This window comes from Stenella coeruleoalba, assembly GCF_951394435.1.
Source record: "Stenella coeruleoalba genome assembly, chromosome: 15".
Lineage (NCBI taxonomy): Eukaryota > Metazoa > Chordata > Mammalia > Artiodactyla > Delphinidae > Stenella > Stenella coeruleoalba.
The window spans coordinates 43,529,045-43,543,815 of NC_137161.1; the positions used below are offsets into that span (position 1 = coordinate 43,529,045).

General features: G+C 53.5%; 1 protein-coding gene across 1 annotated transcript in view; it reads left to right on the top strand.

Moving 5' to 3' along the window:
* Positions 1–14,771, top strand: part of ACSS1 (acyl-CoA synthetase short chain family member 1) — a 42,760-nt gene that overhangs the window by 22,380 nt on the left and 5,609 nt on the right. The window contains exons 4-10 of the mRNA XM_079945400.1: positions 6,383–6,558; positions 6,935–7,087; positions 10,095–10,242; positions 11,300–11,437; positions 13,313–13,405; positions 14,291–14,403; positions 14,611–14,737. Of these exons, the coding sequence (XP_079801526.1) occupies positions 6,383–6,558; positions 6,935–7,087; positions 10,095–10,242; positions 11,300–11,437; positions 13,313–13,405; positions 14,291–14,403; positions 14,611–14,737 (948 nt within the window). The remainder of the gene's footprint in view (positions 1–6,382; positions 6,559–6,934; positions 7,088–10,094; positions 10,243–11,299; positions 11,438–13,312; positions 13,406–14,290; positions 14,404–14,610; positions 14,738–14,771) is intronic.

Genomic DNA, 14,771 nt, shown 5'->3' on the forward strand with positions numbered 1-14,771 from the left:
TGAGTACGTGGGCAGTGGGAGGGAGGGAGGAACCTGGGTCGCCTAGCCTTCAGGGACTTAGCGTGGTGACAGACATCACTGAAAGTCACACATACAGATGATGGACACTACCAGGGACAGCGCATGGCTGAATGAACATTTGCTCTATCAGCTGAGATCTGAGTGCATTGGATTTAACCAGATGAAGGAAGGGAAGATTCCAGGTGGAGGGAGTGGCATATGTACCCACTGGAGGAGGCTGTGTGGCTGCAGTGCAGGAGGGAAGAAACGTAGGGTGAGATGAGGCTGGGGAGATATGGGGAAGATTCCACAGGTCAACAGCTGGAAGCCTTCTGTGATGAGGACTGATGGGGTGGGCCATCTCCTGAGGCTTGGAGTCAGGTGTGGGCCTCGTGGTGTGTCTTTAAGGCCTTCTGTCTGCAGGTAGGTCAGGGCCTCCCAGACAGGTGTGCAGAGCAATATTGTCTCCTTCCTTTTTCTGGTGTCGGAGGGCTGAGTGTCTGAATGGTGGCCTCATGTCTGTGCAGCCTGACCCCTGCTCCCTTGAGATCCTAGAGGGTTCCCTGAGCTGGCTCCCCTGGGGGCTGTTGGGAATTCTTTGTGTCTCATAGAAGACTTCCCTTTGGGTAATGGACAGAGCTGAAGGGCATAGTTCTCAGACCTCTGTTGACCACTCTCTTTAGGAAAGACTGGGGAGCCTTTCTGTTCCCTTTCAACATTTCCCCTCTAATTTCAAGCATTGGTGCTGCTACTCCTTTCTCTCTCTCTCTGAACTCTGTAGCACCTACTGTGTACCAGGTTTTGTTTTCAGCAGTTTGTGAAGGCCATCTCTCTTCATTTTAACTTAGTCTTCATAATATTATATGAGATAATACTCTTGCTATTTCTACCCTCTCTCTTTTTCTATTACCATTGAATCATTTTAAAGTGTACAGTTCAGAGACATTAAGCACATGCACAATGTTGTGCAACCGTCATCACTATTCCAGAACTTTCCCGTCATCCCAAATGGACATCTCATACCCATGAAGCAGGCATTCCTCATTTCCCCTCCATCCAGCCTCTGACAACCACTAATCTGCTTTCTCTCTCTCTATGATTTGCTTGTTCTGGAGGTTTTGTAAAAATGAACTCCTACAGTATGTGGCATTCTGTGTTCTACTTCTTTCACTAAGCATCATGTTTTCAAGGTGCATCTATGTTGTAGTGTGTATCAGTATTTCATTTCTTTTTGTAGATGAATGATATTTGACTGTATGGATAAACCACATTTTGTTTATCCATTTATCTGTTTATGGGTATTTTTACTTGTTTCTACTTTTTAGCTATTGTGAATAGAACTGCTGTGAACGTTTATGTATAAGAATACCTGCTTTCAATTATTTGGGTATATACCTAGGAATGGAATTGCTGGCACATATGGTAAATCTATGTTTAACTTACTGACAAACTGCAAAACTTTTCCAAAGGAGCTATTCTGTTTTACATTTCTACTAGCAATGTATGAGGGTTCCAACTTCTCCAAATCCACATCAACACTTGTTATTTTCCTTTTTAAAAAAATTATAGCCATCCCAATGGGTATGAAGTGGTATTTCATTGTAGTTTTGATTTGCATTTTTCTAATGACTAATATCATTGAATATCTTTTTATGTGCTTGTCCATTTGTGTCTTCTTTGGAGAAATATCTACTTAAGTCCTTTGCCCATTTTTTTAATTGGTCGTTCGTCTTTTTTATATTGTTGAGTTGTGAGTTCTCTAGATATTCTGGATACTGTACCTTTGTCAGATATATGATTTGCAATTATTTTATCCCATTCTGTGGGTTGTCTTTTTGCTTTCTCAGTATTGTCCTTTGAAGTACAAAAATTTTTAATTGTGATAAAGTCCAGTTCATCTGTTTCCTTTTGTTGTTTGTGTTTCTGGTATATTATTTAAGACTCCACTGCCAAGTACAACATTACAAAGATTTGCCTCTGTGTTTTCTTCTAAGAGTTTTTTATAGTTTTAGCTTTCTCATTTAGGTCTTTGATCCATTTTTTATTTTATTTTTATTTTTGTTTTTTTTGCGGTATGTGGGCCTCTCACTGTTGTGGCCTCTCCCGTTGTGGAGCACAGGCTCAGGACGCGCAGGCTCAGCGGCCATGGCTCACGGGCCCAGCCGCTCCGCGGCATGTGGGATCTTCCCAGAACGGGGCACAAACCCGTGTCCCCTGCATTGGCAGGTGGACTCTCAACCACTGTGCCACCAGGGAAGCCCCCTTTGATCCATTTTTAAAAAAAATATTTATTTATTTTGGTTGTGCCAGATCTTAGTAGTGGCAGGCGGGCTCCTTAGTTGCAGTTCCAGGGCTTGCCGGCTCCTTAGTTGTGGGATATGGGCTCCTTAGTTGCAGCAGGCAGGTTCCTTAGTTGTGGCATGCAAAGTCTTAGGACTCCTTAGTTGCAGCTCCAGGGTTCCTTAGTTGCAGCCCATGGGCTCCTTAGTTGTGGCATGCGGGTTTCTTAGTTGTGGCATGCGAACTCTCAGTCGCAGCATGCATATGGGATCTAGTTCCCTGACCAGGGATCAAACCTGGGCCCCCTGCATTGGGAGCGCGGAGTCTTATCCACTGCGCCACCAGGGAAGTCCCAGGTCTTTGATCCATTTTGAGTTAATTTTTGCATATGGTGTGAGGTAAGGACCCAGCTTCATTTTGTTTGGCCTGTGCATATCCAGTGATACCATTTATTGAAGAGACTATTGTTTCCTTTGTTGAATGGTCTTGGAACTCTTGTCAAAAATAACTTGACTGTATATGTGAGTGCTCATTTCTGAGTTCTCTATTCTGTTCCACTGATCTGTATATCTATCTTTGATTTTCGTATGCTGCACCATCCATGCATTCCAGGAATAAATCCCACTTGGTCATGATGTATAATCTTGTTAATATGCTGCTGGATACAGTTTATTAGCATTTGGTTGAGGATTTTTGCATCAGTGTTTATAAGGGATATTGGTCCATAGTTTTCTTTTCTTGTGATCTGTTTGTCTGGTTTTGGTATCAGGGTAAAGCTGGCCACACAGAATGAGTAAGAAAGTGTTTCCTCCTCTGCAATTTTTAGGAAGAGTTTGAGAAAGATTGCTGTTAATTTGTCTTTATCTATTTGGTAGAATTCACCAGTGAAGCCATCTGGTCTTGGAAACTAAGGCACAGAAAGGTTAAGTGACTTGCCTAAGGTCACACTGCTACTTAGTGACAGACCCAGGATTTGAACCCAGGCATTCTACCAATGCTTTTAACATTACATTAGCTGCTCCTTTCCTCTCTTGCTGATGTGGCCACAGTTACCAAGTGTTTCTGTTAAGATTCTTTGAAACAAGCAAAAGCAATTGACTCTGGAGAATTAGTAACTGGATGCCAGGCAACTCCCAGAACTCAGGAATCCTAAACAGCCAGGCCATGGGAAGGCAGGGGCCCAGTCAGCTCTGAGGGACTCAGCAGGGGAAAGTCCTATAACTTTTCTCTAGAACTTTGCCATTAAGTGGCTCTTCCCCAGCACCCTACAGCCTCCATGTCCAGCTATTCAGGTGTCAGTTTCCTGGGGGCAAGACCCTGTTGGGACAAGTGTCTGTGTTCTCTTGGCTCAGTGAGGGTGGTATTTTGGTTTATTGCTGTGTTACAAGCTACTCCAAAAGTAAGTACTTAGAACAGTATATTTTCTTATTATGTTTCATGATTCTGTGGGGCAGGAGTCAGGTGGGCGTAGTGGGAATGGCTTCCCTCTGCTTTGTGATATCTGGGATATTGGCTGGATTGGTTTGAATGTTTGGGGGTGGCCAGGGGTCTCTTTCTGTTCATGTAGCCTCTTCACATGACTAACTTGGGCTTCCCCATAGCAAGGCAGCCTCAGGTGGTCAGACTTGTTACATGGTGGCTTATGGCTCCACGAGGAAGCAAGGAGACTGCCACTCGCCCTACAGGCTGACCCTGGAATCAGTAGAGCATCATTCTGGCTCTACTCCATTGGTCAAACCAGTCTGTAGCCACCCCAAATTTAAGGGGAGGGGGCCTAGACCCTACTTGTCCATGAGAAGTGGCGTGAGACCAGGTCAGAGAATTCACAGCTGTCTTTTGTCCACCACGGGGAAGGAGAGTGTCAGTGTGGCGACCAGGTCTCACCGTGAGTAGGCAGCTTCTCCGGTTAGTATGTCCTATTCTACGGCCCCGGCCCCCTGGCCTGGCCTCTGGTCTCTGGCCACTCCTCTTCCTTTATCTTCCCTCCTGGTCTAGGCTGTGTGAGGAGTGGAGAGAGGGAGGCGTGGGGAGGGTGGAGAATGGCTCTGCGAGATGCTGTGAGGGCAGATTAGTGGCCCAAGCAGTTGTCCACGCCCGAATTCCCCAGTACCTGTGAATATGTACCTTACGTGGCGGAAGGCCTCTGCAGATGTGATGGGACCCCAAAGTGGGGGGATGATGCTGGTCCGCCCGGTGTAACCACCGATCCTTAAAAGCAGAGAACTTTCTCTGGCTGAAGCAGAAAACATGTGGCAGAGAGGGAGGTGAGAGAGATTCCAAGTGACAAGGACTTGACCTGCCTTTGCTGGCTTTGAGGATGAAGGAGGTTGTGTGCATGGGGTGTAGGTGGCTCTAAAAGCTGAGGACGACCCCTGACTGACAGCAAGGAAATGGGGGCCTCAGTCCTACAGCCACACGGACCTGACTTCTGCCAACACCCTGAGCAACCTGAAAGCAGATTCTCCCCAGAGCCTCCGGGTGAGATCTTCCCCCACCCCCACCGGCACCTTGATTTTGGCCGTGAGACTCTAAGCAGAGAACCCAGCTTAGAGTCTCACGGCCGAGCTCACCCAGACTATAGAACCGTGAGCTAAAAAAAAAATGGGGGTTCTGAGCCACTAAATTTGTGGTAATTGGCTATGGGAGCAATTAAAAACAAATACAGAAGCTGAGACCTGATCAAAAGCCAGGGTGAAAGTGAATCCTCCCCAGACCAAAGTGTCTGCTGATCCTGCCTGTGCTGATGCCGTGCACGTGCCACGGCCCCGCTGCCCGCCCTCGGGGACCGCAGAGAGAAGGTGCTCCTCAAGCACCTCCTGGGGACTGGGCGTGTCGGGCCCGGAGGTTCCTGCCCTGGAGAACCACTCGGGCAGGGAGGCCTCGCACAGATGGGCACCGGGAGTGAGGCCTGTGTCTCGGAGGCCGGGATTCCAGCACCCAGGTTGGGCCGGGGCCACTGTTTTCTCCAGAGGGTCCTGAGCTTGCTTTGTCTCTCATCCCCTTGAGCAGGGTCGCTTTCTACCTGCTTGGCCATCTCCCTTCCTGCCCCACAGGGAGCTTCCCTGGACAGCCCCAGCTCAGGGATGTAGGCCTGAGCGTCTCAGGTGGGCTCTGTCCACCTGACTTTGTCTCCCCACGGTGACCGATTGCCAAGGCTCGAGGAGCAAACAGTGTGTGTGGCCGGGGCCTGGCGTGCAGAGCTGATGACACTGTCCTAGGCGCCCCAAGCAGTCCAGAGCATCTCTCTGACCCAGGCAAAGGCCTGTGCTGGAGGGGTCACAGGTGGCCCGCGGGGCTGTGCCGCCTCTAGGGCTCTTGGGAGGAAGAGAGGCTGTGAGCATGTCTCTAGAAAGCACGTTTCAGACTGGAAAGCTGAGGGAGACTGGCGCCTCAGGTAGGGCCCCCAGGAGCCGCCCTGAGGCGAGAGTTCAAGTGCAGGCAGTTCACTGGGGAGGTGGTCCTGGAAGGTGCTGCGGGCTGCAGGGAGTGAGGCCGGGGAGCTCCCACTGTGGGTGCCCAGGGCTCAGACCGCGGGGAAACCCTGGAAGGCGATGGGGCCCGGGCGTCAGCATGAACCCCGAGGGGCTGCTTGAGGACTACTGGGTGGGGTGATTCCTCAACACTTCCGCCTGTGGCTCCAAATCAGGCCTCGGTGCCCACGTCACAGGTCTGAGGGCTGCGCTTGGCCATCAGCATGGCAGCTGGATGGTTGTTCCAGGCTCTTTCTCAGGGGCCAGTTGTACAATAGCCCACCTCAGCCGTGATCCCTCCGGGTCATCCCGGGTTGGGGCGTGGTGGGTGGAGGGTAGCCTGGGAAGGCCCTGGGGCAGGTGGGAGGGAGCGGGAGACTGGCAGAGTTGAGCTTCCAGTGGCTTAGCTCCAGTTACACCTGCTCCTCCCAGAGCTGGGAAGAGGCTGGCGCTTCTGCTCTGAGCACAAAGATCCCAAAGCAGGTGGAACTTCACTTTTTTGTGTTGACTCTCTTGCTCAAGGATGGACTTTATCCATCACACCCTTAGGCCTGGGGTGTGTGGCTGTCTGGGCTGTGAAGGTCGGAGTGGGGAGGAAACTGACCAGAAATACCTGCCTTTGACTCCGATAGCCAAGTGCAAGGTGGTTATCACCTTCAACCAAGGACTCCGGGGAGGGCGTGTGGTGGAGCTGAAGAAGATTGTGGACGAAGCCATAAAGCTCTGCCCAACCGTCCAGCATGTCCTCGTGGCTCACAGGACAGACAACAAGGTCCACATGGGGGATCTGGACATCCCCCTTGAGCAGGTGGGTTTATCTCCTTTTGTATAGTTTGAGGAGAAGAGGTTGTCATTGGATTAACTGAGTCTGAGTCTTGTCAGATTGTGGTTCTCAGTCTGGGTCCCCCAGAGGTGCCCAGAGTTCCCCTTTGCTATTTGATGGGCTTCCATCCGGGTAGGGAACATGGAACTCAAATTCCACAGACAGAGGGAAACATTTAACATAACAGAAATGACTGGATCCATCCTTTTATTTGGAATTAAACTGGGGCAGGCTAGAGAAGGTGAACTCTGAACCCTGTCTGCCGAGTCCTGAGGCCGAGGGGGAGAGGTGTTCTCGGGGATGCCGGGTGCAGGGGCGAGGTCACTGCCCTTGACGGGCTGTCTGGTCTTCTCCCTCACAGGAAATGGCCAAGGAGGAGCCAGTGTGCGCCCCAGAGAGCATGGGGAGTGAGGACACGCTCTTCCTGCTGTACACCTCGGGGAGCACTGGGACACCCAAGGGGCTTGTCCACACCCAGGCGGGCTACCTGCTGTACGCCGCTGTGACGCACCGGGTAGGGCGCTGCCCCGGGGGGCTCCAGGCGGGGGGCCAGAGCTCCTGCTAACGTCTTCTCCTCGCGTGTTCACGAGCAGGGCCGGGAGTCCTGGCATCAGCGTGGTGGAGGGGTGGGCTTGGGGAGCTGAGTTTCTGTCCTTGTCGGAAGGGCCTGGGTCCTTGGACCTGTGTCTTCTGCTGGTCTTTAGCCCGTCACACGTGTGCCAAGCCCTCCCTAGGCCTGACGTGCTGGCTGGCACGGCTGCTTTCAGCTGCTGGGAGTCCAGTGCTCTGGCCTTCCTGTGCCCTTCTCCTATACAACAAGGTTGGTGTAGATATGAGTACATTATTGTTATTTGTTAAGACGCGTTCTTCTACTTAAGATATCTTTTTCATCTGATTTTGAAAGAAAGTAAAACATTTTCATGGGCCCCTAAAAGTGCTGTGGCCTCTAGGCTCTGCTTACTGGGGCCACATTTTAAAAGGAAAATTTTTAAAAAGACTTGATTTTATGAGGAGGCTTAAATTTAGTGTATGGAAATTGTATTACAGGGGACCATCCTTTAAGGATTATAAAGCAAATGATCTGCCACAGTTTTATTATAGTAAATGCATTTAAAAATCAGCACTCATTTAAACATGGGTGGGTGGGGGGATTTTGGTTAACATGCATCCCTGGTTGCCCTGGGGAATAGCTGACGCTTCCCAGGTGGGATGGGGTCTCAGGATATCGTCTGTGGACTAGACTCTCTCTCTGGCTAAAGGCAGAACTCAGCCCCAGGCAATGCCAGCAGCAGGGGAGCCGACTGGCCATGTGACCGGGAAGCCCAGGCGCATCTAGGCAGGGCTTGGACGCTGAGAGCACCTACAGTCTGGCTGGGGACCAGGGCCCTGCCCACTCAGTCACTATGGTGGGGGTGGGAGTGGGGTATGCTGATCGGTCGTATCAGCATATATCCCAGGCCTGGTCATCCGGAGGTGGACCTTACGGATGAGCACGGACGACGAGCGGGTCCTGGGAGGGCAAAGATGAGGCCTGGGAGTGGCAGCCACTTGCGGGCAGCACTGAAGATGCGGAAGTGAGGCAGAAAGATAGACGTGTCACAGAACCAGGCCGGGAAGACGAGGTATTATGCTTGACACAGTCCATGCTAAAGCCGCTGTCTTCTGGCCGCTGGGTGACCGTGAGCATCACAGAGCTGTTCTCGTCTGAAAGCCCCTTGCTCAGCTCTGGGTGGGCATGTTGCAAAGAATGACACGTTGTGTAGGTCAGAACACTTTGGAAAATGTAGCTACTGAGACCGAACACCAAGAAGGTCACAGAATGGGTCAACGTGTTTCCATCAATTTATAACAAAATTAGCATTAGGGGAGCTGTAAATGTGGTGAAAGAGTCTTCATTTTTTGTTTTCAAGCGTTACCAGGACACTGCCTACATGAGCAAAAGAAGTGGGGATGTGAGGACGGGACCATCTTTTGAATTTCTCTTCAATACAGTGAGGGCATTTTAAAGCATTAGGAATAGAAACTTTCAGCCTTCTGTACATAAGCGTGTGTCTATGAGTGTACGTCTGTGTGCGTGTGTGTGTGTGTGTGTGTGTGTGTGTGTGTCCGTCCGCGTACCCGCTGACGGTATTAGGACTGTTGGTTTCTTCAGGGAAAAGGACAGTTGACTCTGCAGGGACGGTGGGGACGTGGGCAGGTTTCAGGGTGAGCAGTGGGGTCAGGGTGCCCTTTGGAGAGTGGCTGGTCCCGGGCACCTGTTCTCCTTCCAAGAACAGCAGGTAGAGAGGTCGCCAGCCCCTTGAAAGATGTGGCACTGTGGGTCCTCATATTAAAAATCCTCTCAGTTCCGGAATGCTGTGGGCCTTGGGGTGTGGGAGTCCTGCTTCACCAGTGCAGTGGGAGTGGTTTCCTTGAAAGACCCCTCTGCCTTGGGTCACGGCTCCACAGGACCCTGGCAGACTCGAGACCACTGTGCTGTCTGGAAACTCCTGGGGGACCTCAGTGTGTGTCTGTGGCAGCAAGAGACTGGGCCTCTCGCCCAAAGGTTAAGAAAACATCTTTATTGCAAAATAGGACACAGATATAGAAAACCACCGAAATCAAATGTGTGGCTTAATGAATTATTGTTGGACAAACTCACTTCAGTCAAAAACTGGAACATCGCCAGCCTCACACAGAAGCCCCTTCATGGCCCATAGTGTCCCTGCCCTTTCTAGTTTTGTCACCCAAATGTGCATCCCTAGGTACTGTAGCTTACTCTTGCCCACTGACTGTTTTGGGTAAGCCTTTTAAGGCAAGTTTAACCAATGGGTTTTCCTCCATCCCTTCATTTCCTTGAATGTTGTCGGTTATAGCGCCCGGCTGTGTGCCTCTCTGTCCTCAGCATCTCCTGCAAAAGGGCAAGTGGACCCGCAGACAGGGTCAGGTTCAGGTTTGACTTTTTGGCAAGAATAAGGAGATGCCCGTGTCTCTCAGACTCTTAGAAGCTGATGATGCTTGGTGCGTTTCTTGGCCTTTTTGGCTTTTGTTTTTTGCAGTTTTAAAAGGATTTAAAAAACGATGGTGTTAAAAAACGATGGTGTAAAAAAACAAAAAAACAAAAAAAACTATGGTGTAACTTAATGCAGAAAGGTGCCCTTATTTTAGACATAGGACTGGATGGAGTTTTACCTGTGGGTACACGTGTGGCCAGCTCCTTCAGGCCCTGACATCCGCCCGCTCCCCCAAAACCCCCATCCCCGCCCGCCTCAGGACTAGTACTAGGTGACCTCCAGCGTATGCATGGGCTTTGTGCTGGGGCTCAAAGAGTGTCCCCTCTAAAGTCTGGCTTCTTTTGCTGTCATCTGCGGGCCTGGCGCTGCTGTCACCAGTGATTCCCCTCTCATCACCGCTGTGGTGCTCTGCCCTCACTCCTGCTCTCGGGGGCCATGGGAGCAGCTGTGCCTCGGTGACAGAACACGCCCTGTGATGTGTGGGAACGGGTGACAGGCTCCTGACAGCCCCTCCTCCTGTTTCTGCAGTTTGTGTTTGACTACCGGCCAGGTGACGTCTTTGGCTGCGTGGCTGACATCGGCTGGATTACGGGACACAGCTATGTGGTGTACGGGCCTCTGTGCAATGGAGCGACCAGCGTCCTTTTTGAGAGCACCCCGGTTTACCCCGACGCTGGTGCGGACTGCAGCAGGGGCAGGAGGAAGGAGGAGAGGTTGGGGGTGCGGGCTGCGGGGTGGAGGCTTTGCTCGGGTCGGGCTCGTGGGTTCTTGTGACAAAGCTGCCGGGCGGCAGGGGCCGGGCCAGGTCTGCAGTGGGATCACACACGCAATGGGAGGGGCTCCAGTCGCTGGAGCCTTCGGGAGACCACCCACGCTAGTGTCCCCCTAACCTCTGCGGCCACCTGCCCGGATCCTGCCCTTCCTCGAGGCCGAGGCCAGTGGCCAGCCTCCCCGGGCGCCCTGCTGCCCGTGCCTTCAGGCCACTCGGGCCGAGCTTGTGGTGTGTGGCCTGGAGCCGCCACCATGGAGAGGGATCCCTTTGAGGACCCACGTCTTGCTCCCCTGGCATCTTCCTCCCTGTGGCACAGCGTCTTCAAGTGTTTGTTCAAACGTGACTGAAGGTTGGCGGCTCTGCGAGGCTCTTGCCCAGGCTCTTGCCCAGGCGGTCCACAGCGCTGACGGTTTGGTGCCTGGAACTTTGGTCCCCCGCTTCCAGGTCCTCTCCAGCCTCCTGCAGGGGCCAGATGTGCTCCTGGAGGGCGTGCAGGGGGCCCGGCTAGGGATGAGAGCCGAGTCTCAGGTGGCCTCAACCTCCTGTGTGCAGAGTGGTGGCGGCGAGCTGGGGGGTTGACGGGGCGCGTGCGTCCTGGGCGCCGCTGCTGCTCCAGGGGAAGCACGGGTCGCCACTAGAGACCATTTAAATGTGCCTGAATGCGGTTCTGCATTGGTGCTACTTCACGGTAATATCCCTTTGACCTGATTCCTCGCTGTGTCCCGTGGGTCAGGACATGGGCTGTCAGCGTGTGGGTCGGCACCCAGGGCCAGGCGGAGGCTGCAGCCTCTGACGCGGGGAGTGCAGGAGGCAGCCCCATGGGGAGCCCCTCCCGTCCCAGAGGTGGATGCAGAGTGCGTTTCGTGGACACCGTGGGTGTCTGCACACGTCCGGCGCCTGGTAACGTGGGCCGCCTCTAAGTAAGGCTCACGGAGGTGACGTGACCCGGGGCCTCTCGTAGGTCGGTACTGGGAGATGGTGCAGAGGTTGAAGATCAATCAGTTCTATGGAGCCCCGACGGCCTTCCGGCTGCTGCTGAAATTCGAGGATTCCTGGGTGAAGAAGTATGACCGCTCCTCCCTGCGGACCCTGGGCTCAGGTAAGCGGCTGCAGGATCCTCCCTGTGGGCCCCGGGCTCAGGTGAGCGGCTGCAGGCGGCATGTGTGTGCCAGAGCCAGAGCAGGTCTCTGGATGGCTTCATCACAAAGGCTGTGTCTGCGCTGAGTTCATATGATGCGGCTGCAGCCAGTAGAAAGCAAATGTCCCACGTGGAAGCCCCTTCTGGGAGCCCACAGCTGTTAAGGGTCTGGGGCTCAGCATTGTGATGTTGTCTGTGCTCCGTCTTCATTATGAAAACTCACCACCGTTGGAAGGTCAGGCCCGAGCCCTTTCCCTAGTGGCTGCCCAGGATCTCACCCCCTGCTGTTCCCAGCGCTGTCATCACTGCCATTCTGCCCTTGGGTGCGTGTTTCCAGGCAGGGAGGGAGTTGTGAGATCAAAGGTTATCTCCACTCGTCATCAGGATAGATGTCGCCAAGTCATGTGAGAACGTTTTGGAAAGGTGACCTGGGTTACCCTGAGTTGAGGTGGTCCTGGGAGGTGGAAGGCGCCAGGCCTGTTCTCCTGCAGGGGATTCGGTTACTAAGGAAGCAGGACGCAGGTGACAAGGCAGGTGCTCAGAGTGCTCTGCTGCGCGTCCCCTAGGCCAGGGGCAGGCTCCTATGGGCCTCACTCCCTAAGGGCTGTGACCAGAGCCACTCTCTGGTTGGACCAGGCAGGAGCGAGCGTGCAGGGACTCCCCCCAGGGAGTCCTCACCAGCTGGCTGGGCTCTGTGTCGCTTGGGGGCACCCCTGCTGCATAACGGGCTCCGACAGCAGAGCCCTGCGGGGGTTTCCTGAGACCAGGGTATTGTCGAGGAAAATAATCAGTAACCAATCTATAATAAGAATAGAAAAGAATTTTATTCAAACCAAGCTGAGGACTGTAAGCTCTAAGGGAAGTGCTCCAGAGAAGCATGGTTTTCAGCACTTTTATGTCTTATCAGGACAAAGAACGTCAAACCAGTCAGGGATAGTTCCTTCAAGGTTTCAAAAAAGCAGATCAGCACGTGCACAGAGAGTCAGTATAGCCTTGGCTCTGGGAAGGGAGTCTTATCATCAAAGGAGTCCCAGCATTGGCGTCCCAGGGAGGCATTTATCTCTATTTTCAGACATTCTTTACTTCTGGACAGCCTGCCCTTTTCTTTAATGATTAACGCAGATGTGCAGTGTATGTCTGACGGGCCACAGACAGGCTGTTCCAGTTAGCATAAGGTCTGAGTTAAAGGGTGTGTGAGCCAGAATGACTTTCCCGCACCTCCATGTGTGGACGTGTTTCTTCCATCAGGATCAGTGAGCCGTGCTGGCAGGTGGGTGAACAGCACGGCGGCTCCTGCACCTGGGCCAATTCATGCCTTGGCCGGTGGTGGTCCCTCACGAATGTGCCATGATTCACTTCGCCATTTTCCTCTCCACGGACAGTTTTTAGCTCTTGGCCATGGGAACATCCCCGTCCGTGTCTGCTTCTGGGGGTGGCTGCCTGGAGCGACCTTCTCCAGTCACAGGACGAGTGTGTCTGGCTTTAGTGGGTTCCGTCACCAGCAGGCATCCAAAGCAGTTGCCACGGGCGTGTGCACTTCTAAACGGGAAGAGAAACACCCGAATCGCTCTGCAAACCGCACTCCAGCAGTGTGTGTGGTGCTGTTTCCTCCACACTCTTGCCAACTTCTTGGCTTTTGACCCTCTAATGGTGAAAATATCTCATTGTCATTTGTGTTCTTCCATAGCCATAAACCTGATGATCTCACTGCTTTTTCAAGTCACCTTTTGTGTCTTTTGGGAAAATTATAGAGCTGTTTTCGTCGTGAAATCAGCTCCTTTTGGTTTCAGCCTTTTGGAGGTCTCTTAACACCTTCTCTCTCTCGTGTGGTTGCAGTGGGAGAGCCGATCAACCACGAGGCCTGGGAGTGGCTGCACAGAGTGGTGGGGGACAGCCGGTGCACGCTGGTGGACACCTGGTGGCAGACAGGTGAGCACGTCCCCGGGGGAGGGGCAGGGAGCACGGAGCGTCAGCTCAACGTGCACCTGGCGTGTGGGGAGAGGCAGCTTGGGGCAGCAGCTGCCGCTCTGCAGCTGTGAGACATGGGTGTGAAGGCTTCCCTGAGCCTTGGTTTCCTCGTCTGAAAGATGGGGCCCGGGAGGGGGCAGAGGGGCGACATAGGGCCCTGCAAAGGTTCCCTTCCTTGGCGGCCCACCTCCTGAACCCGGTACAGCCCAGTGATGGGTCCTGCCGTTTAAGCGACCTTGAGTCTAGATTTGGATCTAGAGGGAAAGGTTCTGCACCACTGTGTTTTGATTTGCCCCCCTCCTCTGGGGTGTCTGACTTATGAGGATTTTGGCGGCAAGAGACCACCACTGACGTAATAAACATGGCTGAGGTCTCGTCCTTCAAGAAGCCAGAAAGTGAGACGTTCCCAGTGGCGTGGGCCTCATGGTTCAGGAAGGCCCCAGGTGTTCCCTACAGCAGAGTCTTGGGGGGGCCCTTCCCATGCAGGCTGATGGAGGCCGGAGCCAGAGAAATGCCTGGGGGCAGGACCCGTGGGCGTTCTTTCCCTTTGCCCTCCTTTCCGACGTCCCCACGTCCCCACAACACGGGATGGGGGCCGTGGCTCCTGGGGCTGAACCTGGCCCCCGGCCCGCTCTCATTTCCACAGTGGAGGGGACCGGCACCCAAGCCTGGTTTCTCCTCAGAGGTCCTTTTGTCACTGGGGGCTGTTTTCTTGCCCCGGATGGGCAGGTCTACCCCCTCCCACTCTGGAGAGCAGCTGTGTGTGTGGACCCTGTGTCCATACGGTCTGGATACACGTGTCAGTAGCCCCAGGCCCACTGGTGTTTCTTTCTGTCCTCCCCGCAGAAACGGGGGGCATCTGCATCTCGCCGCGGCCCTCGGAGGAGGGGGCAGAAATCCTGCCCTGCATGGCAATGAGGCCCTTGTTTGGCATCGTCCCTGTTCTCATGGATGAGAAGGTGAGTCTCCCTGTCCACGTGCCCCGCCACCCCCTGGCCTCGGCTGCCCTCCCCCGTCGCGCGGCACCCACCGCAGGGTCTCCTCTCAGAGGAGAAAGCTCCGGGAGGCTCCCTCTGGGGCACTTGTCCTGTTCCTGTCTCAGGCCCGGCAGTTCGGAGAACGCGAGATGGTCACTCCTTCTGTCTCCCCATCTCCCGGGTCTGCAGGGAAATGTCCTGAAGGGTGGAGATGTGTCCGGGGCTCTGTGCCTGTCCCAGGCCTGGCCAGGCATGGCCCGGACCATCTTCGGAGATCACCAGCGATTCCTGGACGCCTACTTCAAGGCCTACCCGGGTGAGCCTTTCCTGCCGCCGCTGGACTCGGTCTC